General features: G+C 35.4%; 2 protein-coding genes across 2 annotated transcripts in view; one reads left to right on the top strand and one right to left on the bottom strand.

Annotated features, from left to right (window-relative positions):
- LOC110370105 (collagen alpha-1(XVIII) chain) overlaps positions 1-22,020 on the bottom strand; it is a 168,797-nt gene that overhangs the window by 5,412 nt on the left and 141,365 nt on the right. The window contains exons 5-23 of the mRNA XM_049850809.2: positions 20,447-20,518; positions 20,049-20,090; positions 16,281-16,368; positions 15,869-15,915; positions 14,191-14,304; positions 11,702-11,716; positions 10,320-10,475; positions 9,860-10,057; positions 9,486-9,515; positions 8,512-8,679; positions 8,048-8,165; positions 7,726-7,806; positions 7,298-7,344; positions 6,793-7,002; positions 6,564-6,707; positions 5,760-5,858; positions 1,847-2,105; positions 1,317-1,394; positions 182-294 (exon numbers count right to left, since the gene is read on the bottom strand). Of these exons, the coding sequence (XP_049706766.2) occupies positions 182-294; positions 1,317-1,394; positions 1,847-2,105; positions 5,760-5,858; positions 6,564-6,707; positions 6,793-7,002; positions 7,298-7,344; positions 7,726-7,806; positions 8,048-8,165; positions 8,512-8,679; positions 9,486-9,515; positions 9,860-10,057; positions 10,320-10,475; positions 11,702-11,716; positions 14,191-14,304; positions 15,869-15,915; positions 16,281-16,368; positions 20,049-20,090; positions 20,447-20,518 (2,079 nt within the window). The remainder of the gene's footprint in view (positions 1-181; positions 295-1,316; positions 1,395-1,846; positions 2,106-5,759; positions 5,859-6,563; positions 6,708-6,792; positions 7,003-7,297; positions 7,345-7,725; positions 7,807-8,047; positions 8,166-8,511; positions 8,680-9,485; positions 9,516-9,859; positions 10,058-10,319; positions 10,476-11,701; positions 11,717-14,190; positions 14,305-15,868; positions 15,916-16,280; positions 16,369-20,048; positions 20,091-20,446; positions 20,519-22,020) is intronic.
- On the top strand, positions 3,567-5,774 carry LOC110370104 (cytochrome P450 6B2-like). The gene is made up of 2 exons (XM_021325835.3): positions 3,567-5,043; positions 5,325-5,774. The coding sequence occupies exons 1-2, from the start codon at positions 3,681-3,683 to the stop codon at positions 5,498-5,500; spliced, it is 1,539 nt and encodes a 512-aa protein (XP_021181510.3). The 5' UTR covers positions 3,567-3,680; the 3' UTR covers positions 5,501-5,774.

The raw sequence follows: 22,020 nt of genomic DNA, 5'->3' as shown, positions 1-22,020 counted from the left end.
ACACGAGTGCCACCGACAGGATGTAATGAAGGCCACAAAATAAATAAGAAAAAAAAAGATACAGTTAATTAATGATCCCGGAATGTATATTGGCAGTATACCTAAAACTTCTTATAATATTTTAAAAGATACCTAAAATATTTTAAGGTAAAATGTTCACAGATTATTTTTTATCTTTTACCTTTAACATTTCCTCAGTTGTTTGGAACACGGCAGCACCAGGTACCGACTGCGCCGCTTTGTTCGGCTCCTCAGTATGGTGATGATGAGTAGCTGGATGTGACTGGATTGGTCCTGGGAATGAGTTCAAGTCTTAGAATAAGCAAGATTCTTCCATATTACAAAGTCTCGTTGTTAACAAACTTACTAAGATAGAATGAATAGGTAGAATGTATTTGGTATGTCAATGTGGTTTAATAAGTGGATCGCACAAAAGTACCAGACATAGTCAAAAGACCAGTTCCCTACAATCATGTTTTATCATATTGACATACTAAAATATAAATAGTAGGTACTTCCTTGGCATAAAAGATATCTAAGAAAGACTTATGTTTTCATTAAATTTACGGGTAGGGACAGTTATTTTGATTGAAAGAATTTAAATTACGTCAAACTGATAAAATAGCTACTTATTTACCAACCATATCTTGATACCTTTATCATTAAGTTTGACAGATAATAACGGATTTGGTTAATTAAGTAAGATTATGGGTGCCTAACTACCTACGTACATATTAAATTGATTGTTTACGTACAACCACTACATAGAATTAATTGAAATAGATACAGAGAGATTGGTAGCTAAGGAGGTTTACTTATATTTTTATCCGGTTGTCATGGTAACTAATTTTTACCAGATTTTACCACAACTTCGTCTGCGTCCCGTATCTTATACCTACACGAGGTATTTCCGTCTCCAAGTTACAACTTTAAGCCAAAAACCACAATTGGTCCATCTATTTAAACGTCAAAGGGCAACAAATAAGCAAACTTTGACTTTATAGGAAAACAGAGGAGATCCAGTTTTTATAAGACACGGTGACGTAAATCTATCTTTGACTAATTATATTATTAATTCATTAGGATCTATTTATAGGAACTGCTTAAAAATAACAGATTATGTTATTTTGTTGCAAATATGCAACAAAATGTAAATATATTTCATACAGAGCTTTCACACTGGCGGATATTTGATGCGCGATCAATTCAGGTATATTGTCAATTGTTTGACACCGCTTACGCTTGTACGAACTGAGTACCTAGCGTAGCTCGGAAATATAAAGCGTTAAATCCAACGGTGTGAAAGCTATACTTACCATGTCTATCTCTGTCCCTCTCTTTCAGGTCTTTCAGTTCCTTTAGAGCCTTTAGTTCGTCAAGAGGGCTCTTTATAACTATTGGAATGCAGCGTGAATGGACACAGAATAAGATTTAATTATTAAGAAGAACGAGATTGAATGTTGTTCAACAAATAATATTTCCTATACGAAATGGAAATGGCATGAATAGAAGGCGTGTACTTTTTATCTCTTAGCCAAAAAAACAATCAGGAATTACAAGTCCACAGATTACGATAAAGCATAATTTATGTAATACATTTTGTTTTTTTAATAGGTTTTATTAAAAAAAAAAAACTGGAAGTATCAATATTGTCAAATGTTCTTAATATATATAGATTCTTTTCAAACGACAGACTGACGCGTGTATCATAAACCGTCCATACCAAGCCTGTAGAGTAACTACCATTAAGAAAATTAAGATATTAATTAATACAACAATTAATAATTTGACACACTATCTACCTACCACCAAACCAAACATATCTAATTCACTTGAAAGAACTTACTTGGTCTTCCATAGAACTTAGTATTTCCATGAACTGGGTGTTCTTCATAATGGCTGAATCCTGGTTCTCCTTTTGGCCCTACTACGGATACCCCAGGAGGTCCCGGAGGTCCAGGCGGGCCAGGAGGGCCGGGGGGTCCTGGCAGGTACTGGATTGCTTCAGATAGAGACCCTGAGGGACCGGGAGGGCCGGAAGGACCAGGTACTCCGGGTAAGCCGGGGAGACCATCGAAGCCTCGCTCACCCTTTTCGCCTTTGAACTGTTTGAAGAAAGATTGTGTGGATTAATAGGTAGACTAGATACATAGAAGGCCATTTCTAAATTAATCACATTAGAAGTTAATTTTACAAAAAATTGTTACCCCTCCCACCTTTTGTCTTTAAAAGAAGAAATGTTAAAATTAGGGGCAGGTGCGTGGAAGAAACTCAATAGATAAACGAAAACTGCGTTATTAAAAAAACCAAACATTTGACAGATGCATGGGAATTTAACAAAGCCGTATCTAATATACCTACCTAATAGACGAAACAAAAACAAACGAATAACGTACAAAAACAAGAAGGTAAGCTTAATTTGGTTATTGTAAAAAATACATGTCACAATTTGAAAAGTATCCCAAGAAAATGTTCGTTTCTTCCTTACAATTCATAAGTCATGAGATATAGCCACATAAACACGATAAAGCGAGTTCCCTATAAACTCCAAAGTTGTAAGCTTACGGATGACACAGAAAATCTCAGTTTACTGGTGGTGGGGAACTTTGTTTTATGGCGTTTTCCCGTCGGGATAATTTTGCTATAAAGAGGTTGAGGGTCACAGGAAGTTACCTTTTTCGTGGACAAAAGATGTTTTTTTTTTGCAATACTGGTTTGGTTTTTATTAAAATTTGTGCATTATATAAGCAAGGGTTTTCAATTGTGCATGGTCACTGGGGACAAATTGTTTTATTTTCTTCGTCTCTTTGGCTATTGATATCGTATCATTCACTCAAACACTGCCACTGACTATCCAGTAGGTATTATCTTTGTTCGTTATATCCTCTATTGTTAAAATAAATTATGTGTGCTGCATTATTGAATGTGCCTTCAATAAAACCTTGTTTGAATATCGCATCACCAATTTTAGGCCTTAAAGTTTATTTTTATCAACAACCGGTCAAACAACTATTACGTTATGTAATGGTAATGATCAAGATGGCCTTGAAACAATATTGTATACCTATATTGTCGAAATTGCTTGCGTATAATTGCGTACACTCATTTGAATTGCAGAATATAAATTATGACTGCTAGAGCGTGGTATCCTAAGTGTAAATATATTTTACTTTTTTTCACGAATTTGGAAAGGTTAAAAGTTTACAAGAATACAAGTGACTTATCAAAATGATGAGTCATCAATAGATCTTATCTTTACGACAAGATTAGGTATTTTTTGAATACTTTAGCCTGCATATTGGGTTTTCTTAAAAAATATGCTTATTATGCAATCGCTTTGCAATTTTTGCAATGCCTGACATAACATATAAAATATTTCAGATTATTTAAATACAATTATTATCGCAAGATTACACGTGGAATAAAAATAATCAAAACAAAATAATTTATACCAAATGGATTGTAATATTTTTTGTGCAAATTATTATCAGAAGCGATTATTTTTTTATGTTGATAAACAACGAGATAACGCGAAAAACAGATCGCTAACGGATTCCTATTGTACTGTGTTCACTATTATATCTTTATATGTGTACGCAGACTCGAGTCGTCAGTAGTTGACATTCGCATCGCGTTGTGTGGACAAGGATCGTGAACTTATGTGAATTAACTCAAACAAAATGTTCCTCATATTAGTGATAGTTGCTCTAGTGTCTCTCTATTTATACGGAACTCGGACATTCGATTACTGGAAGAAACGAGGCATCAAACATGACAAACCGATACCTATTTTTGGTACAAACTTGAGGCAGTTTCTGCAACAAGCGAGCATGGCTATGATGGCAACTGAAGTATACAACAAATATCCAGAAGAAAAAGTAGTGGGATTTTTCAGAGGAACGGCACCAGAATTAGTTGTAAGAGATCCAGAAATTATCAAGCGAATCCTTGTCACAGACTTCCAATATTTTCATTCGAGAGGTTTCAATCCACACAAGACAGTCATAGAACCTCTACTAAAGAATATTTTTTTTGCCGATGGAGATTTATGGCGTTTGATCAGACAAAGATTCACTCCGGCTTTCAGCACTGGCAAGCTTAAGGCTATGTTCCATATTATCACAGATAGAGCAGAGAAATTACAGATCATTACAGAAGAAGTTGTAAACAAAGAATATTACGATGTGAGAGAACTAATGGCAAGATATACCACAGATTTCATAGGTGTATGTGCTTTTGGTATCAATATGGATTCTTTAAATGATGAAAATTCGCATTTTAGAAAACTGGGTAAAAGAATTTTTGAACGAAGATTCAGAGACGCAGTTGCGGGGGCTCTCAAAATTATGTTTCCCGAATTGTGTAAAAATATGCATTTCTTATCACCAGAACTAGAAGCGAACATGAGACATTTAGTTGAAACGGTGCTAAAGAATAGAAATTATAAACCATCTGGTCGAAATGATTTTATAGACTTAATGTTGGAGCTCAGACAAAAAGGCAAAATCATTGGAGAGTCTATTGAAAAGAAGAACGAAGATGGTACTTCTAAAATAGTTGAATTAGAAATGGATGATTTATTGATGACTGCTCAAGCTTTTGTTTTCTTCGGAGCTGGTTTTGAAACTTCGTCAACGGCTTCTAGTTACACGCTACATCAACTAGCATTCCACCCTGAGTATCAGAAAAAAGTGCAGGAAGAAATTGACACAGTGCTCGCTAAACATAACAATAAACTAACGTACGATGCTGTCAAAGAGATGCATTATTTAGAAATGGCATTTTACGAATCCATGAGAATGTATCCCTCAGTAGCCTATTTAGTGAGAATGTGTTGTGTTCCTGAATATACTATTCCAGAGATTGATTTAACAATCAATCAGGACGTTAAATTAATGATACCGATCCAAGCGATTCATAGAGATGAGAAATACTTCAGAGAACCACACAAGTTTGACCCTGAGAGATTCAATGAAGGCACAAAGGAAGATATAAAGAACTTTGTATATTTGCCTTTTGGCGAGGGCCCCCGCTCCTGTGTTGGTAAGTTATTCCTTAATTACTTCAAAAATACTGTTCAACTACATTTATAATCTATAAAACTAAATAAAATTCTTAGTGGAGAAAACGAAACTAAATTCCAACAGTCCCGACAAAATATCTCAACATGCTAATAGAACAAAAAACACCAATTCATTATTAGCACCAAACATAAAATTGAATAAACAAATACACGCATACCTCGAATACTTAAAAACATTGATTATGTAATTTTACGAATCATTTGCTTAATCGTATGTTAAGTGTGTGTTTCGTTACTACAGGTGCCAGATTAGGACAGATGCAGTCAATGGCTGGACTTGCTGCTGTATTACACAAGTACTCAGTGGAACCCGCTGCTTGCACTGTTCGAGACCCATTGCCTGAACCAACAGGAATCGTCTCCGAAGGTTTCGTAGGAGGCCTACCTCTCAAAATAAGAAGACGCGAAAAAAACTAGACTGTCTTTAAAAAGTGTTTGAGTGGATAACCTTTTGGAATACAGTGAATGTAATGTGATTTAATTTCAACGTGATAATAACTGGTTTTGATTCCGGTGCCTATAATATGATTATATTTTAAATATAAGTGTCTGGTCAAGTAGCTTAAATGAACTGCATTATTATCGTACATGCCACCAAGTTGTGGTGCTACTATTTTTATTACTTTACGAAATATAAGAGGTAATGTGTGTTGGTGATAAAATAAAATATTTTTACCATTGAAACGTCTAAGATGTTTACTCCTGGATCGCCTTTCTCCCCTTTTGGTCCTGCTGGTCCTTGATGCCCCGGTGGTCCTAATGTGCCTGGACGACCCTGTAATCAGAAGTAATTTAAAACGCCCGTTTTCAGTTTGCTGATTTATCTTTAGGGAGTAACTATTACTATTAAAGAAAATGAAATAAAATGTAATGTAAACACGTTTTTACCTTCGCATTCTGTGCAGCATGAGAAAGAAACAACAATAGCTTAATAAAATGTTTTAGATCTTAGACATTCCTAAGCAAGCGCAAGTAAATTATTAAGTAGGTAAAAACAAATATAATGAATATTTATCACACCCTCTCACGTGCTCTATTTTTTGTTGTCGTATTGTATTGTGAATTAAGAGTTAATTTATGCAGTTCTTTATTGTAGATTTAACTGTCAGACAGAAAGACGTCACAACTATTATTTGAATGTCAAGGGTGACTTCTGTGACGTACAATGTTTATGAATGTACACTAAAAGCTGTGTAATTATTGCAATTAACAGTCGTAAGCATAAAAATCCGGACAAGTGTAATATATCGCGAGTGTATGTTGGTTGGATTCGCACACGTCATTATATTATGAATAGTCCAGGAAGCTTTGGTATATTTTTTCATTTTCCATCATAAAGATCTGAACTTGAGTTGGAAATAAAGTATTTATTTTCTAATGTGGATAAGCTCATCATAGTAAAGATCCACCCAGATCTACTTTTAAATTGGTCACCACAAACAAGATTCTGTGATACACTAGCATACGAACTATAACTTACAATCCATCCAGGTAGTCCAATGTCTCCTTTATCCCCAGGCCTGCCAGGAGGTCCAGGAGGTCCGGGATTGCCTGAAGATCCTTTAGGTCCAGCGGGCCCAGGCCTACCTCTTCTTCCTCGCAAGCCTGCGTCACCTTTGTCACCCTGTTATTATTAAGTAGCTATGAAATTCGAAGACTTGAGGAAACATTTTACTTCATGCAGTGTCAAGTGCTTGCCTTGTGCGTACCTTGATAGTAACGATATCAGATCCAGCCATAGTAACACTGATAGGTCCAGGAGGGCCTCTCTCTCCTCTCTCCCCTTTCAGTCCAGGTGTTCCCGGCGGACCAGGGGTACCGGGCATGCCCGATGGTCCAATGTCGCCTCGTTCACCAGCATTTCCATCTTTGCCCGGAAACCCGGGTGGGCCATCATTACCTCGACCGCCTTTTTCACCCTGTTGCATGTCATTATGTTAAGAGAAACAAAGTATGACGTGACTGGAATAGAAAAGTTCTATAATTATGGGAGAACATGACATGGTCCCAAATTCCAATGAATAGTTAATTGAAGAAGTTATAAATAGAATCAACAACATCGACATCAATTACAAGCTTCGGTATTCATCCAATTAAAAGTCACCTCACATCTCATAATAATGCCATCAATGAATACAAGATGGGGGGATCCTCAAGCGTTCACGAATTCGCCCCAACCTAATTGGTGTTTGAATAATAAATCCAAAACCTCACCTTTTCACCTTTGTCTCCTTTCAAGGCAGCCCCTGCCTGCCTTTGTCCTTTAAATATGAATTTCTATTTGTTAGTAAACATGCGAATGAATTTTTTACAGCATTTTTGTGACTGACAAAACAAAATCAGACAAATTCTTTTAGTCTGATGCACATAACGTTAATTATAATGGTCTATAAATGGACTACAATTATTCTACTGTATATTTTAAACAATTTTTTTTTGATAAAGTTCATGATGGTAGTAAGACTATGTGGATTTTGTGGTATGTTTGAGACACAATATTCGCTAATTATAAATCATGTTTAGTGATTCGAGCATGTAGATGAGATGGAATTCTACAAAGAGTACTTTTAACGAAAATTGTCTATTTCTTATCAATATTAAGTTCATTTAAAATGGTAATAAGATACGGTTAGCTAAAGTACCTGCTGTTAGGAATTCAGCATCATCAGGACTGAACGGCCCAACGATTGGAGGTCCGGGTGGACCCGGTTCGCCGCGTTCACCTATACAATAGCAATGTAAATATAAATCAACAATTAGAGATCACAAAATAGTATTACATAATGATAATTGACATTAATGTAGCTTACTAAAATACTAAACAAGAAAAACAAGAAAGACAGGATACAAACTCTGTTCACCATAGTTTTGACTTTGTCTATATGTATAAGTGCCTATAGAATACACGATTTCAAGAGACAGCGAGTTTTTGTTGCAAACTTACAACAAGAAGTCGGTTGTTACCTTTTTCTCCTTTGTCAGCTGGTCTTCCACTAGCGCCTGGTATACCTGGTCTTCCATCCAACCCTGGGCTGCCACGATCTCCTTTGTAACCTCGCTCCCCTTGTGGTCCCGGGTGACCCTGGGAACATTTGAATTGCATAAATGATTTGTTTAGTTTATTTTTACTTATACACAAGATCGTATCGTTTGTATCAGATGCTATCTCAGATTTCCAAATGTGATAAAATCCCATTGTTGAATCTGAGGTGTCTTTAAAGGAAGTACAAGATATGTAAGATCTTCAAAAGTGTTTTATTTTTGAAGGGGTCGATGTCTAGTATTTTCTTGATAATCAATTTTATTTCGGTAATAAATAAGACGCTTAACGATCATTTAAAATATAGGTATGCATCGTTATCATGACTAAGCAAATATTGATTATCTTAGTTATCTCTTCAAAACTGTATTTTTACAACTTGACTTACCCTATCGCCTTTAGTTCCACCCACGCCTGATTGTCCCCTCTCTCCTTTATGACCTGGGAAGCCACGTTCGCCTTGTGGTCCGACTGGTCCTGGCTGTCCAGCGTCACCCTTAGGTCCAGGGGCCCCTGGTCTGCCGATAGCTCCTCCATACGATCCAAGGAGGGATTCCTGTTACATAGGTATCCGATGTTTTATTTTTATATAATAAAAAAAAAAGATTGAAATATTGTCAAAAACCTAATTTTGTACCAATTTTTACTCAGGCTCTAAAAGTCATGACCTAGTTTTCACTTTTCTAACTCCAATAAAAACACATTTATTGAATTCAGTTTAAATTGTTAAAAACATCAATTTATTTCCAATACTGTCAAATTTTTATTCATAAAGTAAACAAACCGGAGAAAATAACAGAACTTCGAACAAAGAAGCCTACGGGAAGATCCAAATTATTTTTTATACAGACGATACACATGACAAAACTTTGGGAGAGGCTTTTCAAATAAATTCCCTTATCTGGGCCTGTCGTCGGTATAAATCAACAGTGAACAAGCTACTTTCACACTTCTGCGCAAGTTATTCGGAGTGGTTTGTTTGCTAAAGCGGGCACAATCGTTGCCTCCAAAAAGCAATTCGTTTCAGTCACAAACAAAATGAGTTGACAATGAAGGTGATCGGGTAAGATCGATTCTTTTAGTAGACTCCTTGTTAATGATGTTTGCCGTTTTGGCAGTTGAGGTGTTATTTTAATGTTGGATAATAATAATCTTCATAAATTCTAATTGTACGGCATTACTAGTTATTAAAAAGACTGGCTTAGATAAGTGACTACATAATTCGATTTATAAATCTAGTTTCGTCGTTCTATAAATAGAGCTTCTTGCTCAAGCAACACTTTTTATAGATAGACTAATGATAAACAAAATATTTCTTAGCTCAATAAAGCAACGATATAGATAATCATTCCTAAAACTTACCTTGTATATTTGTCTAGGCTTCCAATTTGACTAAATTAATAGAAATGGATGGCATGAAAATGATAAAAAGTCACACTCGCATTAGAATTTAGGCAATGAGTCTATTTTGGCTATAGCATAATTTTAACTCAAATTCAATCTATTTTCAGCTAACATAAAACAGCGTTTATTTTATTACTTCTCATCTGAAAATATGGTAGAATGTCCTCTGTTTTTATTTCAAGTTTACTTTATGAAAAGTGATAAAACATGTTCAGATGACAAATGCTGGCTGGCATTTTATTTGGCTTATCTATTTGCAATTTTACTAATTTTAGCGTTACTCCACAAATATGTTGGTTATATTGAAGCTCGAATAGCAGATTTGTTCTTACATCAAAGTTACTGTAATCTGATGCTCCCGGTGGCCCAGGCGGGCCCGGGGGACCTACAGCTCCTGGTCTCCCATCTACTCCCGCCTCTCCTTTAGCACCCGCTGGTCCTTCGGGCCCCCTTGGGCCGCTGTCACCTCTGTCTCCTTTATCTCCTCGTGGTCCTATAGGACCACGTTCACCTGGTGATCCTGGTTGACCCTGTAAAACAATGGAATTTTATTTAATGAATAAGCACGCTATTATCGGATCAATATAAAATGTAAAACAATTCTATCGTGACTGATTTTTGATTCTGAACGATAAACCGGGAGCCAAGAAACTGTTTAAAATAAGACACCGCATATTATTAAATTGAATAAAATAACGACTGACATAGCTTTTCTTTGAAATAAACATGCAGCTGTATTCGCACTCGCACAACACTTTTAGCAGGCCGACACAAAAATAATCCAATACTTACAGGAAGTCCAGGCGAGCCAGTGCGTCCATCAGCACCAGTAATTCCCGGAGGACCAGGAGGTCCCTTTAGCTCAGGTGCCGTTTGTAGAAGTGCAAGGATTGTACTGGAATTGCACCCACATTGACCCATCGACACGTAGTTCTCTCCGAAGATCTGCTGCTGAGGAAAAACAAACGAATATACTACGAACTTTTCACGGTTGATTAAGAAGCCCCGGATTTATCCACTCAAACAAAATTGAGAATATCTCGTTAAGGGATTAGTCTAGAACGTGAAATCAAGCAAAAATTCGCGATTCTTATCGAAGTTAGTTACCATGAACCGTTTTTGGATCAAGTACTTTTAATTTAGGATTCCATTGTGAAGTCGGCGAAAAGTTGTTACGAGTACCTTTATCGGAAATATAAGGGTTTGTAAAGATAAAAAAGGTCTGTATAGATACTCAATATACAGTTAAGTAATAAGGGATAAATTACACTTGATCTTAAGTCTCGGAACATAGACTTTTTAAAGTACAAAAGTAGAATGAGGTGAATAGAGATTTCGCAAATCAATCGAGTATTTCATATGAGCCTCTCAAGACCTCTTCCTTAGATTTGTTCCAAATAACCACATTATTAAGGCATCCATTTATTTAGAAGCTAAAATAAACTGTTACCGATTTGGCAGCGGCACTAACAAAACACCAATTAGGAATATGCCGTTGTATTGATCAAGGCACACTCTAATGTGGCTTTCGAATAGGGTGGTCGACCAAATAGGCACACTGCCAAATTCTGCACTACAGGAATGTGGTTTCAATTGAATTCAATTAATTACTAAAGCTACTTTTGTACGTCTAATTGTGCTAACGACTGAGTAGGTGGAGTGTAATAATACTGATTATTTTTATCGAATAACAACCCCCGGTCATTGTGTAGTGTTTGTTCCTCGAGTCGTGTTGAGGTTTGCAAAGGATCCGAGCCTCATTAAGGTTGTCAAGTTATCTCGTATTATGCAAAACATATTCAGGCGGAAACATTTTCACATAATAGGGGGTTCATATTACGGTGTAGTTTGCTCTGCTGATTTTATTCCATAAAATTATATTAAAAGTAAGTGGGGTTTGGAGGAAGCTAAAAGATGGTTTCCTTTTTTGATTAAAATTAATTGTGTAGTGTTTGCATTTTTGTACTAATTACTGGAAGATTTGGAGAAGTAGTATAAAGTGCAGTTGTAACAATGACACGTATGAAATAAGAGAAGATAGTAAGTTTGTTTTTGATAGATAAGAGGAGTGAATAATGTGTAGGGCAGAATAATTTTATATCCTCGTTAATAAAGTTTGAAGCAGTAATTTCAGTTTGTAAGATATAATAATATTAGATACAGACTATACTAACCTTGACTGTACTCTTCTGTGTCGGTGCCAGAGGTGCAAGAAAAAAGAAATAACAATTTAAATAAATACAGATAACAATTGAAATATGTAAGTATATACTACATATTTACCAGACACTTATTCTATGAAAAGACTTGTGATTCACGAAGGGCTTAGAAAAAAGGTTTTAAAAAACTTTGAAACATTAATTACTATCAATAGAATTTCTAATAACATTCAATTAAGAAAAGTATAAGCTGACGATTAAAAGAACTCCAGACGATTAATAGTACTTGAAAACAAAAATGAAATTAGTTCTTAAGAACTAAAAGAATAGAAACAAATGACTATAGAGATTGGCGAATTCGATTAGTTAAGTTCGTTACACCGTCGAATCGACTCAAAACCTCTTGGAGAGGGAATCAATTGAATCGATATTGTCAAATCGAATGTAGGACGGGCGCCAAGAGCATAATAAACTTTGTTACGACTGTAACAGGCAGAATGGTCCAATTTAGTCGCCAATATTGAATGTTCTCACTATAGGTCCACTAATATAAGAAACATATTTTTTTAATACAACGCTGAATATAATTGGGTGTTGGGTTTCGGTGACAATAAATCGATAGTCAAGTAATATAGAGATCTGAGTTTTTTTCTATAGGTATACGTTAATATCAATATTATTTATGATAGGGCAAATAACAATGAAATAACATGAATACTGAACAGACTCGTTGTTAAAAGTTTATAAATCACACAAAAAACAATACAGACTGAAAATGATAACAGTAACAAATAAACCTGAAAAACTACCATTTTAACTAGACATAAACATATTATACAAAAACAACTCATTTGAAACCACTATCAAAGCGAAACAAAATAAATGAAATAACAAAAACTGTTTATTTTACACAGCGAGTTTCAAGTGGCCGAGAATAATGTAAAAAGTTGGTTTTCAATAGCCTATTCAAGTTCATGTTAGATATAACTACGCGTATTGTGACCAACAGAGTAGGCAGAGATAGTGCTATTATGCTTATATCGTATGGTGCAAGTCAGGAAAAATTAAGCATTATTTATTATTTTCTATACCCGTTCCTAAACGATAGATTCTTCCCAAGTTGTGTGTCACAGATCAAACCACACTATAATGAAAATAAGTGACAAGACTAAAGAATTTAAATACATTTAGGAGTGGTTTTTCTATCATCAGTTAACTTCTATCTTAGGAATAAAACTAGTGGTTTGACATATTGTCTATGCAAAAGCTTTCAAAAAGTCTTACATATTCCTCAGCTAAAAGTTGCCGGGCGATTGGAAAATTGGCTCTTGGTCAAAAAAAGTCTTCTACGTAGCAAACTGTCATGATAGAACTAAGCTCCATGATAAAGTCAAAATTTAAAGAACACCGATGACCATTTTTAGCCAATCAGCGTTCATTTCTAATTGTAACGGGTCGCGACTGCCCACAACTTCAGCCATGCATAAGGTACTCGCATGCTTGCTTACAGGGGAGGCAGGTGATATCCGCAGGCTAAATGAGAACTCTGCGGTCTAGACTTTGATATGGGCAGGGGCAACGGAGTAAGGAAAGATGAGCTGAGATGCCATAATGCAGGTAGGTCAAGCCAACTTCTAGGTCAAATTCGTACGGTAGGCCTGACCAAAACGGCCAGTTACGAGTGAACTACCGAGGCGTTCGGGTTATTTGAGACATATGTTACGATTTTTGGTATTACAAAAAATGGTCACATATGTGACCATTGTCATGTATACTAATCGGCACGAATCTTGAGCGCTGACCTACATCTACGCTGAAGTGATTTATTAGCAAAGAACCAATCCCGAGTGACGGCTATGACGCGATACGCTGCGGGCCAATCACCGCTTTACAACGCGCGCCTCACTTCATACCACAAAAGGGACCCATTAAATTACTTCTGTGCAGGTGAAGGTCAGCGCTCAAGATTCGTGCCGATTATTCCTCGTCCCCGTCCACCCGCATTTTGGCGCGCTACTTTCTTAGGCGATTTTCTGCTATGGCACCTCTGCTAATAATTTTGTTCTCCATGATAGGGGCAGACCAGTCCACTACGTATGGACGGTAACGAGGTCTTGTTTAGACGTCCTCGTAACGAACCTTCAAATGAGTTTTGTCATTAATTTTGTCTCTGTTGGCGTGTGTGTCAGGTATTATGCGACAGATATTTTGGACCTAACGTAGATTATGAAAGTAGAGTTGTTACTGTGATCTTTGAAATTTGAAATCTGTACTAATATTATGTCGTGAGGCTTGTTTAATTATTTGTGAGTTATGATGTACCTAATCTCTTGATCTGCTGAACCGGTTGTGAAATATATTATCAATAGATAACTGCAATATTTGTTACTGTCATTAGCTATTTTTGATACGAGAAGTAGCTCAACAGGGACAGGTGAAACTACAGGGCAGCTAGTATTTACAAGACCAAAACTTCTACGTTACCAAACAAATTGTATACTTACATCATCTCCCGAGCCGGATATTTCAGCAATTACTCCAGGTGTTCCAGATATGCCAGGAGGCCCTGGAGGTCCGGGTGGACCCGGCGGACCTCTTATTGATTCTCCTGGTGCACCCTGTATTATAGAAACAATAGTTAGTAACAATACAACAGCATAATAATATGCCCCTGACATTATATGCTGCCGTTTGTTGATGATGAAGAAATAGGTATTATGGAGTATTTTAAAGTTATTATTCAAGTTCTAATTTTGCTAACATACCCTATGACTCACTATTCCATAGATGAAGTTGATTAGGAACGGTCTAAAACCTTGATGTGTGAAATTGATATAAGTACAAAATGTGTGAATCATATCATGAACAGTGGACATATGTTGAAGAAAAGCGTCTCCCTCCCTACCTTTAGCTATACCGAGTTTCACCAATATCATTATAAAGCAAGAATGAAACGTCATAAAATATTTACCCCCTACTATCTACCCAATCCTCCCTCAGTTAGGGTGGAGCAACAGTTTCGAGCACACACAGGGTTGTGACGATCAGCAAACATCGTGTTAAGTACGCCGTAATGGCCCTATATCATGTTGTTAGTGAAGTTTCGTAGCTTTCGGATATGTAATTTGGTTACCAGGTTATAAAATTGTACAGTCGATAAATTCTTATGGTTGTATAAATGTGTTGAGCTTTGTTTAAGGGAATATGACAGTTTCTTCAATGAAGAATTACTGAAAAAAATTCGACAGTGTAATAATCGTGTATCGCGCTTTCGTATCTCGGTTTTTATAAGCATATAATATTTAAGAAAAAAGAGGAAAAATAAAGAATGAAAAACACAGGACATCAATGACAGGTAAATAAAAGAGTACGGATATCTTTCGACTTGCATACTTTTTGACGGGAATATTATTCAATGGACATTTTATCAACAACCTATTTTTAGCGAACGGGCACTCTAAATTTTCATAAAAACACGAAGCTATTCTAAGGTCTGTTGAATTTTATAATAAATCATTGCAAAATCTGTAGGAAATTACTAGAAACTTTCTCCTATGGCATTTGAGATTAAATAGAAGCAGCTATAATTTTTCCCCGATTCAAGCAAGCTGGCTGCAAACGTATTGACATTTCCAAAGTATCTCATGTCCCATAAATTACTTCAGCGATAACGTAATGTAGATAGGTCTATAATAAAGCCATATATTCATACACATGTCCCATGCACCTAAACACAATTCCTATAGGCGAACCGGGCTATAAATCGAAAGCCAAAACAATGGACGACCACCTTTTGTATGAAAACGACCTGGTATGTGTTACCGATCACATATTTGTTTATAATAAATGGTTATTCCAAAGCATTTTGGAATTTAAATGGCGTTTTAAATCTATACGTGTATTGTTTGAAAAATGTTAATCGCTTCGAAAAATGTCGTTTCGGGATTTTCATTTTCCCATTCAAAGTTTGACTATGAATAAACTTATTGTTATTTATTGTGTCTCGAATTCTAGAGCTTATATTTATGGCCTATTTTATCTATATAGCTATGCTATCTATCTGCAATTCTATAAAATATCCTTGAAGCTCAATTATCCATCATTCTGATGTTATGTCGTCAATAATCTTCTGAACATGTTTTTCTTGTAATATACTAAATGAAAATAATTTTAAAATCTTGCCCTTGGTCCGCGTTCTCCTTTCTCGCCTTTCAGTCGTAACGAGTAGCCTGAAAACAAAAAAAGAGGAATACCTAATAGTAAAATACTTACTTTTTACGAGTTTTGTATTTTTCTACATAATCTACACAGTTCTTTATTTTCACATAGGTGTAGGATATAGTGTAACCGGGTTAATATTTTTTTGTAACTTCATACGAAATAAATGAATGCTAATGAATGTAAATAGACATATTATGATAAATATGATACTTTTGACAAAAGATTAAAAATTAAATAATTGCAAAACTTTATTAATTCCAAAATGAAAGTCAAAATAAAATAAAATACTTATTATTTCAAATTACTTTTTTCAAGTGCTCAAAATTTATGCAGTTTGTGTAATGAAAAAGGTTGGGTCCAGTTGGATCCTTACCTCCATCTAAGCCGGGCGGTGGTGGCGGGAACGGTGGAATGGTACCGTACCTTCCAGAACCTTCGGCGTCACCTTCTTCTTGGTCCACCTAGAGGTAATAGCATAATACAATATACGCGAACTTAGAGATTGGTTATCACAAAAAATAACTTGTGTTAGTCATGACGATTAGTCAATGGTCAGTGACAAAGGATAGATAGAGGATCGTGCTTCGTAACTTATTCGAGCATAGATTTTGGTTCTTAATTTCAATTTATTGGTAATAATTGACATCGCTTTGACCTAACGGAAAATTTTCAGCAAAAAGTAAACTTTTCAAGGCACACATTCTCAATTTAGGAACTGAAAAATTTAAAATTCAAATCTCACTAAAATCAGGTCAGCTATTACTCCGTACACCAAAAAGGTTCTGTAAACAGGACACCTCCTTTCAGTAATCCCCTGATTACGTAGGACCGGGCATGTTCAAATATTCACCATGTAACCCGCAATTAGACGGGTGTTCCGAGCAAACAAGAAGATTTGTCTTAGCATTAATGCAGTAGGATTTCCTAGGGTTAAGATGTTAGTAAATACTGTATGATTAATATGCAATCCTAACCTCTTTGATAAAGCGTGTTGTTGCAAAATGGTGAGCAAGTGAATAGCTGTTATTGGTAGGATGTTATTGTTAGGTTTAAGCGTCGGGTGAAGTGATAAACTATTAATTATTGTGAAAGTGTGGGTTATGAACTAAAATCAATAATTTTCTATTTGTTTGGGTTATTTTGAATTTTGTTTTCATTTATCAGTGCTCGGTGAATTAAAATGACCTCTGTAGATGTGTCTACTTCTTTCATTGTTCATCATTTGATTAAGAGCCGTCACATGATATAACGTCACCTATTGAGCTATTTCAAGTCGCTTACTAAAGCTCAAGTAGGACTTAAAAAAATACTTGTATTACTGCACCATAACAAAAAAACCTGTCATGATTTAAACCCACTAAAAATCCATTATGAACCAACTGCCATCTTGTTACGCGAATTACGCAGATTCCGCTTTGACTATTGTGTTCCGGAGTACGTAGTTACTTATTCTGCAAACACGAGAGTCGTTAGCGCACGATAGCGGTACACGAGTGCTACGAACAAAGGTTTGAGGAAGTTTCTACTTATCAATGTTACTGGATATGTAGGCTTTGATTACCGAATCACAGTTGAAAATGCGAAGACTCGTGTCGTGTTCTTGGTGATCTTTTGACTGGAAATGGTGGAATAATTTTGGGGGTCTTCTTCTGTGTTTTGTGTGAGAATGTTGTAAGATTTCACCTTTCTGTATAATTTTTAAAACTTCTTGTGATGCTTCAAAAGTGTTTTGGGCAGTTATCTTAAAAGATGAGGTTTAATTAGAAACGCCAAGCGAAAATTGTCCCATTCAAAAAATGGTAATGGTACTTTTTGATCTTTGAACAGCAGAAGTCTCGTTTGCAAACACGACATGAAGCGGAATTAAAAATAATTGAAAGAACCTGTGCGGTTCAGAAAACTTCAGGATATTTCATCGTCAAAAACGTGTTTGGAAAACCGAGCGATTTTTTACGGAGCACTGGAATTGTTATTCGAAATTCGCAGAGCTCAGCATCAGGCTAGCTTTATCTGAAGTTGATATCTAATGCCGAATGTAAACACGACGCCATGATGCAGTTCCACTTGACAATGTGACATCGATACCTATGATTCGGGAGCGGTTTGGGTGCTTCATAAAGCGGTAGCGGGGAAGAATAAAAATGCATAAAATTGAATTTGATTTTGGGTGAGATCCAAAATGTTATCGCCTGACAAATTTTTCGTATTTTTTCTTTTATTCACTCCTTGTCGTAAAAGTAACTCTCGATGGAAAATATACTTAAAAAGTTCGATTCTCTTTGACTTTCAAAATGTTTTAAAAGTCTAAAAAGAGACATTACTCCTGGCTTTATGCGATCACGGTCCATAGCAGTAATTTTTATTATACAAGTTATTTTATTGCACGACTCTTAAAATTGGACGGGGTCTTTGCAAACTTTTTGTGATTAAATATAAAAATGTTTGACAAGATTTAAAGCTTTGACATGTGTATGAAAAGTTGGGTTATATGAATAGTTTTTACTAATATTTTGAGATATTGCCTTCACTGCTGTGTACTTAATATTTTTTCTTTTTTGTAAAAGTCTGACAGCTTAATAATCTTCTATGTAACAGATGTCTCTTTAAGGTGTCTACACACCAAAGCCGCTGATGCCGGCGGCACAGCCCGGCGGCCCAACCCGCCGGCCGTATTTTGTACAATCATGCCGCCGGCTTTCATAGAGTATTTGACAATTACTAGAACACCACATGCCGCGGCAGTCGTGCCGCCGGGCTGTGCCGCCGGGTCAGCGGCTTTGGTGTGTAGACCCCTTATAGTATAGGCTTGGACACGAATGTTCTGTTTCTATTTGTGAAATAGTTCGAGGAACCGATTTCTGATAAATACACTTAATAAAATTAAACCCTGTAAAATGACGTAGGTATCTTCTATCACTTCGTGTAGTTTAGAAACAATTTTAAAATAATTCCCGCTACTCTCACTCAGTCCACACCCTACATGATTGCAATCCGATGTTCCGCTACCGAGTTTGTTTACGATATTACTGTTTGTGCTTGGCAGTGTCAACGAACAACAGAGAGGTTAGAAATCATCAGATGTGGATCGCTGGCATGTCAAGTAGATCTACTGCACCGGTTGAGTCCGTGTTGTCGGATAGTTTTATGTAGTTCCTCGATATCGGGGAGTTATGAAGCGGTGCATTTTTGTGCAGGCTTTTTTCTTTCTTCGTTTTGAGGATGTTTTGGTATTTCGATTTTAGGGATTCTAATGGGAAGTGTTTCAACTGATATTGAGCGACAATCTTGTGGTTTGAAGAAGTTCTTTTGATTTAATAAATGTCGTAGTTTTTCAGTATTATAAATTAAGCTATACAGAGTATGTGTGGTTAGGTACATGTCTAATCATTAATGTAATTATATGTTTTTTTTTCTCTCTCCAAATTCAATTTAGCCCTAACCCCACGAAAAGCGTTAAGAGCCAATAAAATAAATCCTTGAGCGTCTATTTGTGCCCATTTACTTAAGTAAACAAGTTTAATTTTGCAAGCAATTTATTTTATTGCACTGCATACCGCGGTAGTGGACTAGTGTTATTATCTTTGTTCTCGTAATAAAGATCAGCTTTGTTAATGGAGTCGATGACTCTTGAAGATAATATTATTATATATTTTTTAATATATCGCCATTATCGCATAACATTGCGTTTCCGATTTTTTTGTGTAAGTGCATTGACTTCATTTTGCAGTTAGGTTTTGAATAGAGGTAAATTATAAAATTGGTCATATTTATTTTTTGCTTGCTTTATTTTTATTTATTTCTGTTTCTTCAAATATTATACTAAAATACACTTGCTTTTTTTATAGAAATATTGTTTTAATGCATTTAGCAATATTACAGTTTGTTCAACGATCGTTAAGTGATCGCTGTGCTAGGGTTGTGCAAATTTTACGATCGAATACTTATAATAACACAATTATTAGTGGAAAAATAGGTATGTGGCCAGTATTTTTAGCTACATTCAAGTATTTTATATATTATTAGGTATCGAATATTGTTAGTACTGTGAAAACATTAAATAAATTAGTTAGGACACCACAAAAACCGTGTTAGGTACAGCATTTCAGTGAAAAGCGATCAATTATATTTGTTTTGTAATCACCAAGTAATTGTCAATGTCTATCTCGTCTCCATCGCCGGATTCCTGTCAAAACGTTGAAAATTGTACATTTGTGTGAATTCTGTGGAATAGAGTAGCCAAGATTGCAGCTTCAATTGTACAATTTAGAAATACAATTACATTGTAGGTGCTGCTGACTAGTTTAACTAGGTAAGTTTTGTAATAAGTAGTAATTAATGCAGAGGTGGAATATTAATCGCTTGTAGTAGATACTTTTTATAAGTTAAACAAAAGAATTGGGACTGTATTTTGAAAGTGTTGGTCTGTATCTTTTAATCTCTACAGCTTCATTCGATACTATAGTTTATAATGCAGATACAGTCATTTTAAAGGGGCTTTGTCACCTTGTGTATTTAGAGTATAATTAATAAAAATCTTACCTCAAAAGTGTTGACACATTGTACTTCAGCCTGCGTCGGAGATCCATACAACTTGAGCTCTTGAAACGCACCCTGTATCACGATTATAATTAGCAATCGATATAATATCGATTCCATTTCGATTGACAACGTATCGAGTGTTCACTTTGTCCGGTTATACACATCATAATACTGGCACTTTGTAGGGTTACCGACATTCAAATCGATAAGTAAATATGGGAAGAAACATTGTTGGAACAAGTGTTCTTAGTTGCATGTCAGACAATATAAAAAAGTTAGGTGTGGTTTAAAATATTTGCTTTACAATTTGTTCCTAGTTTTTGCTTTACATTAGTCGCCGGAAATAATTATGTTTTTCCTGAAATTAGGTTTAAAAATAACTTAATTTCACAGAAGTGAAATGCGATACGAGAGACATAATTAAAGGAACAATCTATTAGGTAGGTACGATTTCCGGATAGTAAGGATACGAGTATTCCTAGAAATGAACGTTTTCTTAGATTTGTTTGTAGAATTACGAAACTAATTATATCGGTTTCATATAAACGCTAGCCACATTTACTTATAATTATAAATTATAATATTTTAATATAAATTGTACGTAGGTGTACATTTTTAGAAAAATCTTTGCAACTTTATTTACTTTAATATTTTTTGCGGTTTTGATAGTGCTTAGGTGAATCTTGAAAGTCAAACTAATTAATTCTTAATTAGCGCGCTTAGATGTCAAATAATTAAAACTTTTAACTAGTAATTTAAACTTCGTATTTTACTTGAAACTAGAAAAAAGTTAGGAATACAAATGATCTGTTTGGAAGATCTTTCACCAACCCATTGATAATTAAAATTCACACTAATAAAAACTTTTTAGATTTGATTTTTTTATAAGTTCAATGAACTTTACAATGCTTTTTATTTTGTCACTCTTTAACTCACAGTTCGTTGACCTTTAACTGAAAAAAATAAATGCCAAACCGGTATATTATTAAGGTGCGTACGCGCATGCATTCGGTCGCATGCGCCGCGATGCACTAAATTTAACCGAAGCAAGTCAAAGGATGAGGTTAAACGTCCAGTTAAACTTGACCTTTATACAGTTAGCGTTGTTTATGTATGTTCTGGTTAAATGCGGTTCGGGTACAATCGGTCAAAATATGATAAGTAGGAAGATTAAGAAGTTAAAACGAAAACAATTATATTATACCGAAAAAAAGAAATAAAAGTCATCTGTTGTGAATAAGTTAGTTATAATGACTAGATAACAATGAAATACCAACCCGTGTATTTTGTGTTGTAGCTAGTACCTATTATTTTATAAACAAACTTCTGTATTTCAACATTTTCAACCCAAACTCAACTGTGAGTTTTAATCAAATATCACTCCGGAACTAAAAACAGTTAAAATTGAACATCGGTTCGTTGATTAAGTGTATTCTCAACCTTTTTTACCCGACTGCCAAAGAAGGAGGGTAATGTTTTTCGAGTGTATGTAAGTATGTAAGTATGTATGTATGTCTGTTCCTTTGTGACCTCCTGTAGCCTAAACGGCTTGATGGATTTTGAAGTATGAGGTA

This window comes from Helicoverpa armigera, chromosome 11 (assembly GCF_030705265.1).
Source record: "Helicoverpa armigera isolate CAAS_96S chromosome 11, ASM3070526v1, whole genome shotgun sequence".
Taxonomy (NCBI): Eukaryota; Metazoa; Arthropoda; class Insecta; order Lepidoptera; family Noctuidae; genus Helicoverpa; species Helicoverpa armigera.
This window is presented reverse-complemented; position numbering and strand designations above follow the sequence as displayed.

Coding starts and splice junctions, on each gene's coding strand:
- LOC110370104 (XM_021325835.3), top strand. CDS start 3,681: ATGTTCCTCATATTAGTGATAGTTGCTCTAGTGTCTCTCTATTTATAC. Junction 5,044..5,324: donor GGGCCCCCGCTCCTGTGTTG/GTAAGTTATTCC, acceptor TCGTTACTACAG/GTGCCAGATTAGGACAGATG.